This window comes from Zingiber officinale, chromosome 2A (assembly GCF_018446385.1).
Source record: "Zingiber officinale cultivar Zhangliang chromosome 2A, Zo_v1.1, whole genome shotgun sequence".
NCBI classification, from domain to species: Eukaryota; Viridiplantae; Streptophyta; class Magnoliopsida; order Zingiberales; family Zingiberaceae; genus Zingiber; species Zingiber officinale.
Genome location: NC_055988.1, coordinates 85,075,818 through 85,089,764, shown reverse-complemented (window position 1 = coordinate 85,089,764; position 13,947 = coordinate 85,075,818). Strand labels below are relative to the sequence as shown.

The 13,947-nt window shown below is 33.5% G+C and overlaps 1 protein-coding gene across 4 annotated transcripts; it reads left to right on the top strand.

Moving 5' to 3' along the window:
* The first annotated feature begins 5,601 nt into the window (after positions 1–5,601).
* On the top strand, positions 5,602–9,453 carry LOC122041397 (NAC domain-containing protein 62-like). 4 transcript variants are annotated; one of them, XM_042601055.1, is made up of 7 exons: positions 5,602–5,898; positions 6,155–6,432; positions 6,875–7,243; positions 7,366–7,689; positions 7,872–8,249; positions 8,338–8,416; positions 9,046–9,453. In XM_042601055.1, exons 1-7 carry the CDS (start codon positions 5,715–5,717, stop codon positions 9,276–9,278), a joined length of 1,845 nt encoding a protein of 614 aa, XP_042456989.1. In that variant the 5' UTR covers positions 5,602–5,714; the 3' UTR covers positions 9,279–9,453. The 4 variants fall into 4 exon arrangements, with proteins under 4 accessions (XP_042456989.1, XP_042456988.1, XP_042456990.1 ...); XM_042601054.1 differs by having other exon boundaries at positions 7,869–8,249; XM_042601056.1 differs by having other exon boundaries at positions 5,758–5,898; positions 6,111–6,432; positions 7,869–8,249.
* Positions 9,454–13,947: the final 4,494 nt, after the last annotated feature.

The following is a 13,947-nucleotide window of genomic DNA, read 5'->3' as shown; positions in this document are numbered from 1 at the left end:
CGAAGCATATCATCCATCATAATACATCTTGCTGTCAAATCTCTAAAAAATAAACTCAATTCAGTAAGTGCTTGCCAAACATGTTGAGGAAGTAAGTCATGGAAGGCTACTGGAATAAGTCTTTGCATGAATACATGACAGTCATGACTTTTCATTCCAAACATCTTTAATCTATTCACATCCACGCATCTAGCCATATTTGAGGCATACCCATCTAAAAATTTGATTTCTTTCAACCAATTGCATAAAGTTTGCTTACCATCTTTGTCTAATGTATAACAAGCTTTCAGAAATCTGTTGGTTGTTTCATCCTGATGCAACTCTGATCTATTAACTAGTTCATTTAATTCTTCACGTGATTTTGCAGTGTCTTTAGTTCTTCCAAGCACGTTCATCACAGTGTTGAAAATATTATCGAAGAAAATTTTCTCAATATGCATGACATCCAAATTATGTCTAATAAGTAGATGCTTCCAATACGGTAGCTCCCAAAAAATATTTCTTTTCTTCCAACCACACTTGCACATCCTAACAATGTATTTATTTAACTCATCGAAACCAGGTTGAGATACTGGTAGAAATCCATAACTATCTATTTGCTCAATGATTTCTTCACCTGAAACATGGGCTGGAGGAGATTTTCTGACTACAACATTTTTTAAAAAGAATTTCTTATTTCGCCTAAAAGAGTGATCAATTGGTAAAACTTTACGGTGATTATCAAACCAAGATACTTTCCCACTGTAAGGTAATGAAAATGCATCAGAATCTGTCATACAATGTAGACAAGCTAATTTACCAGCCGTGCTCTATCCCGACAACATTGAGAATGATGGAAAATCACTGATTGCCCATAATAATGCAGCATGCAATCTAAAATAAGTTTTACTTATAACATCGTAAGTCACTGACCCTACATTCCATAATTCATTCAAATCGGCAATCAGAGGTTGCAAGAAAACATCTATCTTCTCTTTTGGATTTGTTGGACCAGGAATAAGTACTGTAAGAAACATAAATTCATCCTTCATACACATCCATGGTGGTAAATTGTACGGTGTTAATATAATTGGCCAAGATGAATATTATTGCCCTGACTGACCAAATGGCTAAAATCCATCAGCGGAAAGTCCCAATCTCACATTACGTGGTTCAATTGCAAACGAGGGAAATAAAGCATCAAGATGTTTCCATGCAGAGGGAATCACAAGGATGACACATTAGCGCTCCATCGTGCTTATGTTCATGATGCCACATCATGTGGCAAGCTGTAGCAGTAGATGCATACAAACATTGAAGTTTAGCAAACGGAAAATAATACATCACTTTCCAAGCAATTTTTTTTTCTTCTGCCCTGGTATACGAGTACCATGCTTATAACGAGGGTGTGTACATATTTTGCATTCACGTAGATCATTGTCTTCATTCCAAAATATCATGCAGTTGTTTATACAACAATCAATTTTCTCTATAGGCAAGCCTAAACTCTGACCAATTTCTTTGTATTGTAAAAACTATCAGTCATTATGTTATCAGCAGGAAGCAATTCTGACATCAATTGACATATGTTATCATAGCATTTTTCTAAAAAATGATGTTCTACTTTCATATTCAATAACCTAGCAGTAGCTGATAACTGAGAATAACCAGAGGGAATGCCTTCCCACACTTCTCTTTCACTAGCTTTTAACATTTCATATAGTTGCTGATATTCAGGTGTTAGTGTTTCATCTATATTGGAATAATCAACTACAGCATTCATCGCATCATGAACCATTGACTGCATTGCAATATCATTAGTTGAGATATCATGAGCAGTATAAGTTGTGGCAGATGACGTCTCACCAGAAGGTCCAATTGATTCATACACATAAGGCTCCCCGTGATAATACCAATTATAGTAATTTGGTAAAAAAAAATCATTTCTGCATATGTGAACCTTCACGGTATCCTCATCACGAAAAGCTCTATTCCTACATTTCTTAAGATTACACAGACACCGTAACTCATCACCATTCATACATTCTGGATGACTCTTAGCAAAGTTCACAAATTTTTCAACTTCAGCAATAAAATCATCTCTAATAAACCCATTTTCCAAACGATTGTACATCCAAGCTTTGTTCATAGACATTTTGACCTTAAACTAATAAATTGGAAATTAGCAAATATTAACGTGCAAACACATACAAATGAAATAACTATATTATGTTACAGATTAATATACGAATATATCTAAATTAAACCATGCTAAATAATATCAAGTACAATTTACTAAAATATACCTAAAGATGTGTAGGTCAACCGGAGAAGAGCAGCAAATGCTATCTGTTTACAAAATAAAAACACCTTAGTACAAAATTTTACTAAAAATTAACAAGCACAAAGCATAAACTATTACTACCGACCAACACAGCAGTGTCCAACGCAGCAACGATCACCAAGGCAACGTCTGGAACAGCCGACTCACCAACAACCAGCACAGTGGCCAGCTGGCGGCCGACACATGCATCGGCCAGCTGGCGGCCGGCACATGCAGCGGCCCGCTTCCAGCCGGCACAACGGCCACAGCGGCCAGCGGCCCACTGGCGGCCGACACAGCCGGCACAGCGACCAACGGCCCGTTGGCGGCCGCCACAGGGGCCACAGCGGCCAGCGGTCGCCCGGCAAACCCGCCACCGAGGGAAGGGGAACGAGAAAAATTGAAAGAAATAGTGAGATTCGACTTACGGGCCGATCGGATGAAAACCTAGCTTGCCGTCGTCGTCCGCGTGCGTAGAAAGAAAGGGTCGGCCGCGGTAGGGTTAATTAGGCATGTTTACCGACGGAATGTTTTTCCGTCGGTAACCTTTAATGTTACCGACGAAATACTTTATTCCGTCTGTAAACTTAGGTTTTATCGACGGAATAAAGCATTCCGTCGGTAACATTAAAGGTTACTGACGGAAAGTTTTTCCCGTCGGTAATTCCGTCGGTAAAACTGTATTTTTTTGTAGTGTAACGCGGAGTTTTTTTGCTGATTCTTTTTTATTATATTTTAACATCTTATAAAAGTCAAAATAAACAATGGATAACATATTTAAACTCTTTGCAACATCAGGAATTCACATAAACTGAAATAAATGCAATCGGAGTTCTCTAGGTCCATCAGTGGTTTTTGATCGAAACTCACTCATGGACCTAAAGAACTCTGATTGCACTTATTTCAATTCCTGTGGATTTCTGATATTACAAGGAATTTAAATTTGCTATTCATAATTTATTTTAGCTCCTCTAAATGTATTAAAATGTTATCAAAAAATTAACTAAATCTTAAATGTCGTTGGACTGATATAATTTGTATATCAGGCCTACGCTATGTATGTATCATGTATGCAAATAAAAAAGAGGAAAGAAAGGAAAGGAAAAATAAAAAAAAAATGTGGAACCGCCACATCAGCGGCCCCCCTAGAGCCGGTCCCACGGATATGGAGGGAGGTAAATGCAGGTACACAGGTGGAAAGTGCATAGCGGAGATGTTAACCCCAGGCAGTGACACCCCGGGGATCGACCCCTGGACCTTTCAGCCACAGAACTATGCATTCCCCATCTGTGCTACGCCCTGGGGACAAGGAAAAAAAAAAATGGAAATAAAAGAAACAGCATGCATAGGAGATATGAGAGAGGAGATATGAAAAGTAAGAGGGAGAAAAGAACGACAACAGAAATTAGATTTGTCAGAAGGATAAAAAGGGAAATGTATTTGAAAAAGTGCTTCCTTAATTTGGTAAATACGAAAATAACATACGCCTTTTAGTCAATTAAAATTTCTGAATGCGTCATTTGATAAATTGCCGAATAATAAACAATTGGGATACAAATAGAGTGGTAAACGTTCGTAAGTAAATTATTAACACTAAAAAACTGTTATTTGGGATGAAAATTTTTAGTTGCTAATTTATAATAAATTTTACAATAAAAATATAAATTACCATAAATTAATAATCAATTTTACTATAAAAATATTTTTGTTGTAAATTAACAATAAACTATAATTTATTGCTAAAATCATTAGAAATTAATGACCAACATCAATATTTGTCACAGATTTAACAATAAATAATAAATTCATCGTAAATATTAGACTTGTAAACGTTCATTAGCAAATTATTAATTATCATAGCTGTTATCTTACTATTTTATTAAAAATCTCCCCCCTTTACTAACTAACTTTGGTGAAGCCTAAAATGAATTTACGTTAATATCCTTTTTTCTATTCACACTAAAAATAATTTCAAGGTTTATTAGTAATTCTACAAGCGAAACAATAAGTGATCTAGAGTTCGAGACTCGGTTGCGGCATATTATTATGAATTTTTCTCATCATTAATTTTCTCTGATTGTTTTATATAAAAATATATAGTTCTCTTTAGTCCCACATCTCAAAATTGACAACACTACGATTAAAAAAATTTCTATAAATATTTTAGGTCGACAATGTTAAAAAATATACTTTTCTTAGTTTTTTTACTAAGATAAGTATAATATTAAATTAAATTAATTTTTTTCATAGGGAAGTCGGAAGGGTGACACTTGAAAATTCAAATAATTCAAATTTTCAAAGACCCAAATAATTTAGATTTTCAAAAGTCAGGTACTTTACACACGCGACGCGTGTGCACGATCACTAGTAATATATTATTTATCAATACTGACTTTAATTGAATACAATTTTATTGTACATGTATGGTTGCAACTACACTTAATTATTATCCGATCCTAAATTTATGTCCTTAGTATAATTTAGAAACAGAGGGTAAGGAGAATCTACTGTGAGCATAATCATTTTATACTATAACTACACTTAATTATTATCCAGGGAGGTGTTCAGTTAGTTAGATGTTGTCAAATTTACTACAGTTGATAATGATTAATTCTCATATGGATGTGTATTTTCCGGAAAAAAAAATTTTCTCTCATTCTTTAGCTATTTATTGATCGGCTATAAATTAATTTTATAATTTACTTTCTTTCATATATTTTAAGGATGAGTTATGAGAATTATAAATAATAAGTATAACTATTTAAAAAAAAATAGATATATTTTTTTTAGCTGTCATAGTATGAATGCTAAGGCAACTCGACGGACACACATTAAGTGATTTGAGGGTCAATAAACGATTGATAGCACCCATATTTAAATCACGAATTAATTACTTAATTTATTAAAATCACTTAAAATATCTACTATCGTAAATCGAATAACAACGCAGGTAAATTTTCGGGTATGCAAAGATAGTGCATATAGAATTACCCCAATTTGGCTCTAACAGTCAACGAAAAGACTGGTCAACTACCTACTCTTCCACACGAAGCAATGCGCCAGCTATTACTCACCGTTAGATCTCCATCTAGCGGTCATCATTACTCTTCGTACGTGTTCCAACCGCGTTCACTCCCACGCTTTCGCGGAAGCAGCGCTCGTATTCATGAAATTACTTAAGTAGCCCTCTGTCTTTTGACTTCATGGCAGGGGTAAAATAGATATTATGACCGGACTGTCACACTATTGTACGGCTGCAGGAAAGATGTATAAAAGGCGGGGAAGAAAGGTCGTCAGACAGCGTAGCTTCTTCGCGGAAGATAAACTAGGGTTTCTATTTCGACGCAGAGTTCTCGTCGCGATCGCCTCTGCAAAACGATTTTCTGTGGCGTAGGAGGAAGTAAAACAGTTGATGGTGAGGAGGGAGATGGAGGTTTTCACCGTCGATTCGTTGCCTCTGGGATTCCGATTCCGTCCGACAGACGTGGAGCTGGTGAATCACTACCTCAAGGGGAAGATCAGTGGGCGGATCAAGTCCGAGGTGGAGGTCATCCCTGAGATAGATGTCTGCAAGTGCGAGCCGTGGGACCTTCCCGGTGACCATACCCCGCCTTCATTTCTCTCTTATTGCGTCTCTCCCTTTGTTTATCTTAAGGTTCTTCTTGCGAAAGTTTTTTGTTTGTTTGTTTAGGATTTTGTTTTGTCCGATTCCCCCAATTTTCCTTTTGCAAAAATCGATCTTCGATGACGATTTTCTTTGATTGTTTTATTTATAATAATTTGGGTTGTCAAAATTGGTTTTTTGCAGACACAAAATTGCTAATTGATATGGCTTCTGTGTTAACTATCCAGCTAAAGCGTTGGTCAAATCAAGCGACGAGTGGTTCTTCTTCTCGCCCAAGGACCGTAAGTATCCCAACAGCAGCCGTTCTAACCGAGCTACACAGGCTGGATACTGGAAAGCTACCGGTAAGGATCGGATGATCAGGACTAAGGCGCGGGAGACTGCGATTATAGGCACAAAGAAAACACTTGTCTTCTACCAAGGCCGTGCTCCCAAAGGCGTCCGAACTTTTTGGATTATGCATGAGTATCGAACCACTGAACCCCAGCTTGGTTCAGGAGGGCAGGTGAATTCTTATTTGATGTTTCTTAAAAATAGTCATTCTCTTCTACTCTCACTTTATAGTGAAAGGCTTCCTTGAACTGATAAAACCTGTGCAGTCCTTTTTTCTACTAGTTGAGTTGATTTTCTTGCATTGATACCGGTAGGAGGCACATCAATTGCAGCGGTTTCCTCGTTTTTTTTTTTTTTGTAACTTTCACTGTGACTGCTGCTCGCTTAACATTTACTTCTACTAATAAGTCAGTACTTAGATGATCTTAGATGAACATGGATAATGTAATTTTGTAAAAGAGAATTTATTAGAAGGGTAACTGCATGGATTATAATTTCAAATTGATTGGTGGATAGTTTTGAACGATTTATTCATGCTTTATGTTCAATCTATTGTATTCTCGATACCGTTATGTTTTTGGACTGTTTTCTAATTCTTATTCAATCTTGTTTAGGGTGGTTTTGTTCTTTATCGGTTGTTCAAGAAGGATGGAGAGCAGAACCCTGTTTCTGATGCTGATGATTGTATGGAGAGAAATGTTGATGATACACAGAGTAGTGCTTTGTCTTCTGCTTCAACTATGCATTCACTAGGTGGGATGCATAATATAGAAGATGCTGCCATGGAACCTGTGACACCATTGGATCAGAAGCCTCCATTGTGTGATTCTCAGGAGAACATACAGCTTTTACCTCTATGTTCAGATGAGCAATTATCAGGTGCCAGTGAACTGTTTCCCGATAAAAATAATTTCATAAGAAACAATCTTCAAATTCAAGAGGAGAGCCATTTTACTGGCACTGTGGAATCACCATCAGATGGGGTAAGAAGTTATTGTATACTTGTGAATTTTGATTTACCTAACCCTTAAAATTTTTTATTTTCATAATCACTAATTTTGTGCATAATTGTATCCAATAAATTATTTTTATACACAAAATGCAGGTTGATTTTTCATTGGAAGATTTTACACGTTTTGTTGTCCCAGAGTTGGAAGAATTTGCTTCAGATGGTTTTCATATCAATTCCTTAATGCCACCTCAAATGGAGCATGCGCTTTATGATGGTGTTGAGAAGCAAAATCTTGAAGATGATTCCATCACTGAATTCTTGGATGGAATTCTCTGTGATCCTGAGGAATGCTCCCCTGATGTATCAAATGCCTGTAGCAGTCTAGCGCCATATTATTCTTATAGCCCCTCAGAAGCATTTACAATCTGGGACAGCACAACATGCATGAGTGGGGATAATAAAGATATGACTGCAGATGTAAGATAAGAAGTTCGTTGTTTAATATATTAGTTATGTTGCTTCATGATTTTTTTGTGTGTAAATGGGGTTGGGGGGCTGTTTACATGTTCTTTAGAATCTGCTGATTTGTATGCAATTGTGATAAAGATAGCAAACCTTGTAAGAGGTTCTGATATCTTTCCTGTTTTCTGCTTCAGCAGGTAATAGAAGTGCTTGGTGAACAGTCCAAACCGCCTGTTTGTTCAAGAAGCGTTCTGCAGAAGAGTATTGCTGCTCCAGTAAGACAACACACGAATCAGTTTTCTTTGCTTCAAAATCAGAATTTGGGCCATAACGTTTCCTCCGTGGAGACTACTAAAAGTACGCATCAAGAATCAGTTAATATTGAAAACATAGATAATGCTAGAATCCATATTATACCACGAAGGAATTTGTTGGCATCTAATTACCCGAGTGAAGAAAAAGGCTCGTCAACAAACCGGATACGCTTGCAAAAGTCCATTCACAATGCGTCTGCCTCCAAAACTGATCATATAAGCACTATAAATGATGATATAGTCCGCTCAGTTATCCGTGAGGTCTGATAATTTACTTGTCAATTGTTATGACTAGTTGCATCATGATTTCTATCATCCTGTTGACAGAAAGATTTTCCAAACCTGACAGGTTCCAGAAATTGTGGAGCATCTTGAAGAAAACACAGAGTTTGATCTTGACAGCAGTATCAATGCTAAGGACCCTCGTGGTAATAATTTATGCTGAAACTAGAAATATTTTGATTACTGGGCTCTGCTCCATTGCTAAAGCTCAATTAAGTTGGATTTTTTTGACATGGATACTCAATTTTAACCTAAGTTGATTTCATGACTTTGACAACTGAAATTTAATCATCAGAGGAGGCACATCTTATTTTTGTGAAACTTGATTTTTTTTTTTTTTTTAATTTTATCTAAGGGAGGGTATGAATTGGCAGATCAAACACTAACATACTCTTATAGTTTATTACTGTTTGCATGTAGTTTAATTTTTCTCTCTGCAAAACTCTAAGATTGTATAACTGATGTTAAAATAGTTTAGGTCCCTTGAAAATCAAAAACTTTCCTTGCACGTTCACGTGTTGTCATTGGAATGCCTGAGAAGATCCAAATTGCAATTTTTGGAATTATTGAGGGTGCAAAATACATGTGAATATTTAAACGCTTGATTGCAAAACTACATACATCCTATAAGAGACATGATATTTTATGCAATATTTTCCATATTTTATTTTTTATTGTGTGTTGACATGGTTAGTGATCTATTTTGATTGGGATATGCGTTGACTTGATTGTGATACACATTAACTTTGTTAATGACCATGGTTTCATCATGCAGGTAATGCAATTTTTACAGTGAAAGCATCCTCTACTGAGTTTGGTGATGATCCCAAATCCACCGGATTGAGATCCAGATGGGCACATAAGGATGAAATCTCAAAGAAGACTAGTGATCGGTCTTTTAAGGCTTTGGCAATTACATCTGGTTCATACTCTACTATCAGAATCATTTTGATTCTTTCAGCCCTCTTGTTCCTTTGTCTTGGATTAAGTTGGTGCCTTAGTTCCTGATGTAAAATTTGTGCCTGTAGAATTTGACAAAATCTGTTGGGCCTTGTAAATTTTGTAGCTTTATAACATTTATTTTTCCACTGTTTCCTTTTTACATGTATAGTCTACTGATGTCAGCTCGTTAACTCTTGAGACGAGGTGTTCTGAATAATACATTAGCAATTCTGCGGATTTATGTCGCTGTGCTTGTGTTCCGTATTTTTTCTTCTGCACAGTCTTTTTTACTTGGATCATAGCATACTTGTGTTTCTGACTACTCCAGTATCTTGCTGCATCTTACTATCACTGTGTTATAGATTATAATTGTAGATGAGTTTTTTTTTTTTTCTTTTCGTTTAATAAAGGCACTTGTTCTTGGAACATTACAACATTAAAGTTGGGTTCATGCTCAACTATAATTTTTACTGAAAACCTTGTTGCATTTTCTTCAGATAAAAAAGGTCATCATTGGTGGGACAAGTCTTCGAATTAATTAATTGCTTCTTGAAGGCTTGCCTTGTTTCTTTCTATGAAGAGAGAAACAGCAATATACCTTTGTTGAGAAAGACTCCAAAGGTTAGTTACAATTGATCATGAAAGATGTGAGAAATAGGGTCTTGTTATAGTCACATTGCAAAACATGAAAAAATGTACTAGATGAGACAGATAATCATAGGAATCTTTTATCATATGAAGAAAAAAATTGGCAATTCATGTGGCAGTAATTTCTGACTATTGTCATTACTGGGGGTTCAAATTTGGAAATTTTGCTTTATCCTAACTTCATTGTTCTTTTAAATTCCCTTCTCAACTCTTTTTAGGCAAGTATAATCCCAACTGACATGTTTGATCTTTCTTTTCATCACTTAAAGCACCGCAAAAGAAGGATGATCATGAAGATTGAACCTTCAGAAACTTGGTATAGATATTCATAAGAGATTATGATTTGCAATTTGTGCAGAATTTTATTTTGGTTCTTAAACTTGATCATGATGTCTGTGATCTATCACTTTGTATGCTAATGAATAGTGTAAAAACTTATTTGCTATCCATCTTCCTTGACAAATTACAGATTGAATGAATGCTTGGTCCGAGGATCACCATGAGCAGAGGAAAGGCTTCAAATTTACTTGGTGTATCTATTGGTTTTGTAATGCTTCCGTATACGCAAATATCATCATGATAGTTTTACAAGTTCTGACATTGCTGATAATATTCAATGGCGAGAATCTTTCAAACAGCGTTGCCTGGTTAAGAAGAGCACTTGAGAGTTTTTTTTTTTTTTTTTTCGAAGATCCCTATGCAGTTGACAGGGTCGCATAGCCATGCTTTGGTTGATTTTGTTCAAGGTAACTAATTTTTGTATCGAGTTAGATGAGCATGTGTAGTGCCAAGTTTTTATCTTTTAGCTCTATCCTATATTTCTCATAGAACTCAGTCTAGTGACTTTCTTCTTTGTAGCTGCTATTGTTTTTCCGAGTTGGGAAAACACCATTCCACATTTGCTCAAAATACATTACTCGTGCTACCACTCTAATGATCCAAATGCATACCCTTATTTGCCCAACTATAGTGCTGCATTTCCCAGAATCTATGACAGGCTACAACAACCATTACTGTATCTGAACTCAGAGATTCCAGGAACATGAAACCTGCCGCAGTTGTTTTAGCTTATTTGTTCCTCCACGGTCACTATGATGCAAGAAGATTTAAACCCTTCTTGCTTGTGTATGACAGTCCTTGTGCCAAAATGCAACCAATAGGATGTCTAGTGCATTTCAGAGACAATATTGTACCACCACTCTGAAGTGCTCACTACCTTAAACTTTCCAGAGTCTATTTTAATGTTGTTTTGTCTTCTCCTTTGGCTGTTCTTGTAATTATTGGTTGTATAATGGTAATGAACTTTCAATTATGATCTTTACCTTTTATACACCTTGTGGATGTCATAGTCTAAATTCGATAACTAAGTGTTGTTTTAAAGCTATGTCTATGTTTGGAGTGATATAGTGTATTTCTAGGTTTGGAGTGATAGTGTATTTTTACATTGTTTTCTCTTCTACCAAGTGTTAGAAAGTTTTTAAAGATAATGTAGAAGGCTTGGCAGTTAAGCTATTGTGATAAATTGAAAAGTGATGTTGAAATTGTGAAAGCTATAGAAGAATAAGCATAAAAAATTGGAGATATTTTACTTGATTTGATTTGACACAAATGAGTAAATATCTAAAAACAAAGAGTGAAGCTGAATACAATATATGCACTTTAAAAATTTAAATTCTTGCTAGGTATGATAATTTGTTGCATGTGATCAATATTGTGAGTAAATTTTTTAAGTGAAAATATGGACATTGATGTTGTAATTAAATAATTAAAAGGATTTATTCTTATTTTGAGGAGTAGAGAGTTTGAATTTGATAAGGCTTTGATGAAAGCGAAGTAATTGGCCAAAGAAATGGAGATTGAAGTTATGCTCACAGAAAAACTGATTATATGAAGAAAGAAATAATTTAATGAAAGTAGTAGTGACAATATGATGTAATAAGAATGCTTTGATGAAAGCAAAGTAATTGGGCAAAGAAATGAAGATTGAAGTTATACTCAAAGAAAAATTGATGATATGAAGAAAGAAATAATTTATTGAAAGTAGTAGTGAAGATGTGAGGCAATAAGAATTTTTTAAAGTTAATTATTTTCTCTTCCCAATGGATCAAATTATTTATTTACTAAAAATTTGATTTGAAGAATTTTAAAAGTATGAAGAAAGAGTTTTTTTTGTTCAATTTAGATAGATTGAAGTTTACTAATGATGATAGTCTAATGAAATCTTGTAAAAATTTTGAAAAACTTTGAGATATAATGTCAAGTCAAATATTGATGGAGATGACTATCTATGGAGTTATTAAACTTGAAGCAGTCTTTATTGATGAAAGTAAAAAAATATTAGATGTTTTAAATTATATGAAAAATATGGATGACTGTTATCCAAATACTCATATTGCCTATAGAATTTTGTTGATTATACTAGTTACAATGACTTTTGTTGAAAAGAGCTTTTCTAAATTGAATTTGATTAAAATATAGCTTCGATCCATTATGTCATAAGGAAAGATTAATTAGATTGACAATCTTTATTGAAGAGAAAATAGTTGAACATTTGGTTATACAAGTTTAATTGATATTTTTGTAGTTAAAACAACAAGACATGTTTTATTTACATTATTATTGGTAATATTTATTTATTTTTATTTGATTATATTTTATTATATTAAATGTTATTTAACTTTATATTTTATTTTACATGTTGTAGTCTTGATATTATAGCAATATGCATTATATTTTTATATAACTTTAACAGAATTAAGACGTATTATATTAAATAATTACGGAGGATATTTATTTATTTTTATTACACTTTATGTTATTCAATTCTTTATTTTACTATACATTCGGTAGACCTTTTAAAATTGTTTGATTACTCATCGAAAGGAATCATATTTTAAAATGTGGATGATTTTTATAACTAAAATAGAAATAAGCCGTTATAAGGAGATTTTTTTTGAAACTCGACTCATGTTGCTAAAATCTCAAGTACGACAATGTTTGGTGGCAAATCATTGTAGTATCGCTTTTGCTTATTTTTTATTATTATTATTTTTTTTGAATTCAAAGTATTTTGATAAAAGTAGAGAATACGATATAGTATGAGATCAACATAATTAATCCTATTTTGTAGGAAAAAAGTTTGATTGTTACCGGCGTTATCATAAGAATTTTAGTATGTACGGAAGAAGACTAATAAGATTTTGTAAAGAGTTTTTTTAAAAGACATATATATATTTTTAAGTATATGTTTTGTGATTTTATTTTTGAAAAAAATGTATATTTGTTTTGTTTTTATTTTTTATTATGAAAACTTTAAAAATTTCAATTCGAACTAAGTACAATCATAAACTCAACTTTACATACAATCTTCATTGATCAAAATCTTTATTTCTACTCCCTAATTAAATATAATAGATATTAATTTACCTAATTGTCTTTGATATTTTCAGATATAAAAAATTCAAAAATGAGTATAGTTTTTTCTTAAATTCAACATATTAAATTAGAATTTAGTATATTTTCTATCAAATTGATCACAACTCTTTTTTCACTTCAATTAGATGAAAAATATACTAGATTTTCTTTAAATAATACTCAATTGGATAGAAAATATACTAGATTTTAATGCTGAATTTAGAAGGAATTATATTAAGTAGGAAAAAAAAATCATGTTCAATTTGATAGAAAATATACTAGATTCTAATTTTAAGTGTCGAATTTAAAAGAAATTATACATATTTTTAGATTGTTTATACCAAAAAATATGAAGAACAATTTGATAGAAATATATTAGATTCTAATTTAAAATGTTAAATTTAAGATAAATTATATTTATTTTTAAATTTTTTATATTTAAAAATTTTAAAGGGTAATTAAGTAAGATAGTTACATCAAAAAAATCGAAGTAAATGAAACTTTATAAAAACAAAGTTTTTTAACGTAGGACTACATGTAAAATACATGTAAAATTATAATGATGGGTAGGGATTTTTTTTTTTTTCTAATTTACCGTATAATTTATCCAACTATGCAGTTGTTTTAATATTGAATCCTACTTCTATAAAGGAGCGTCTCCTTCGCCCACCCA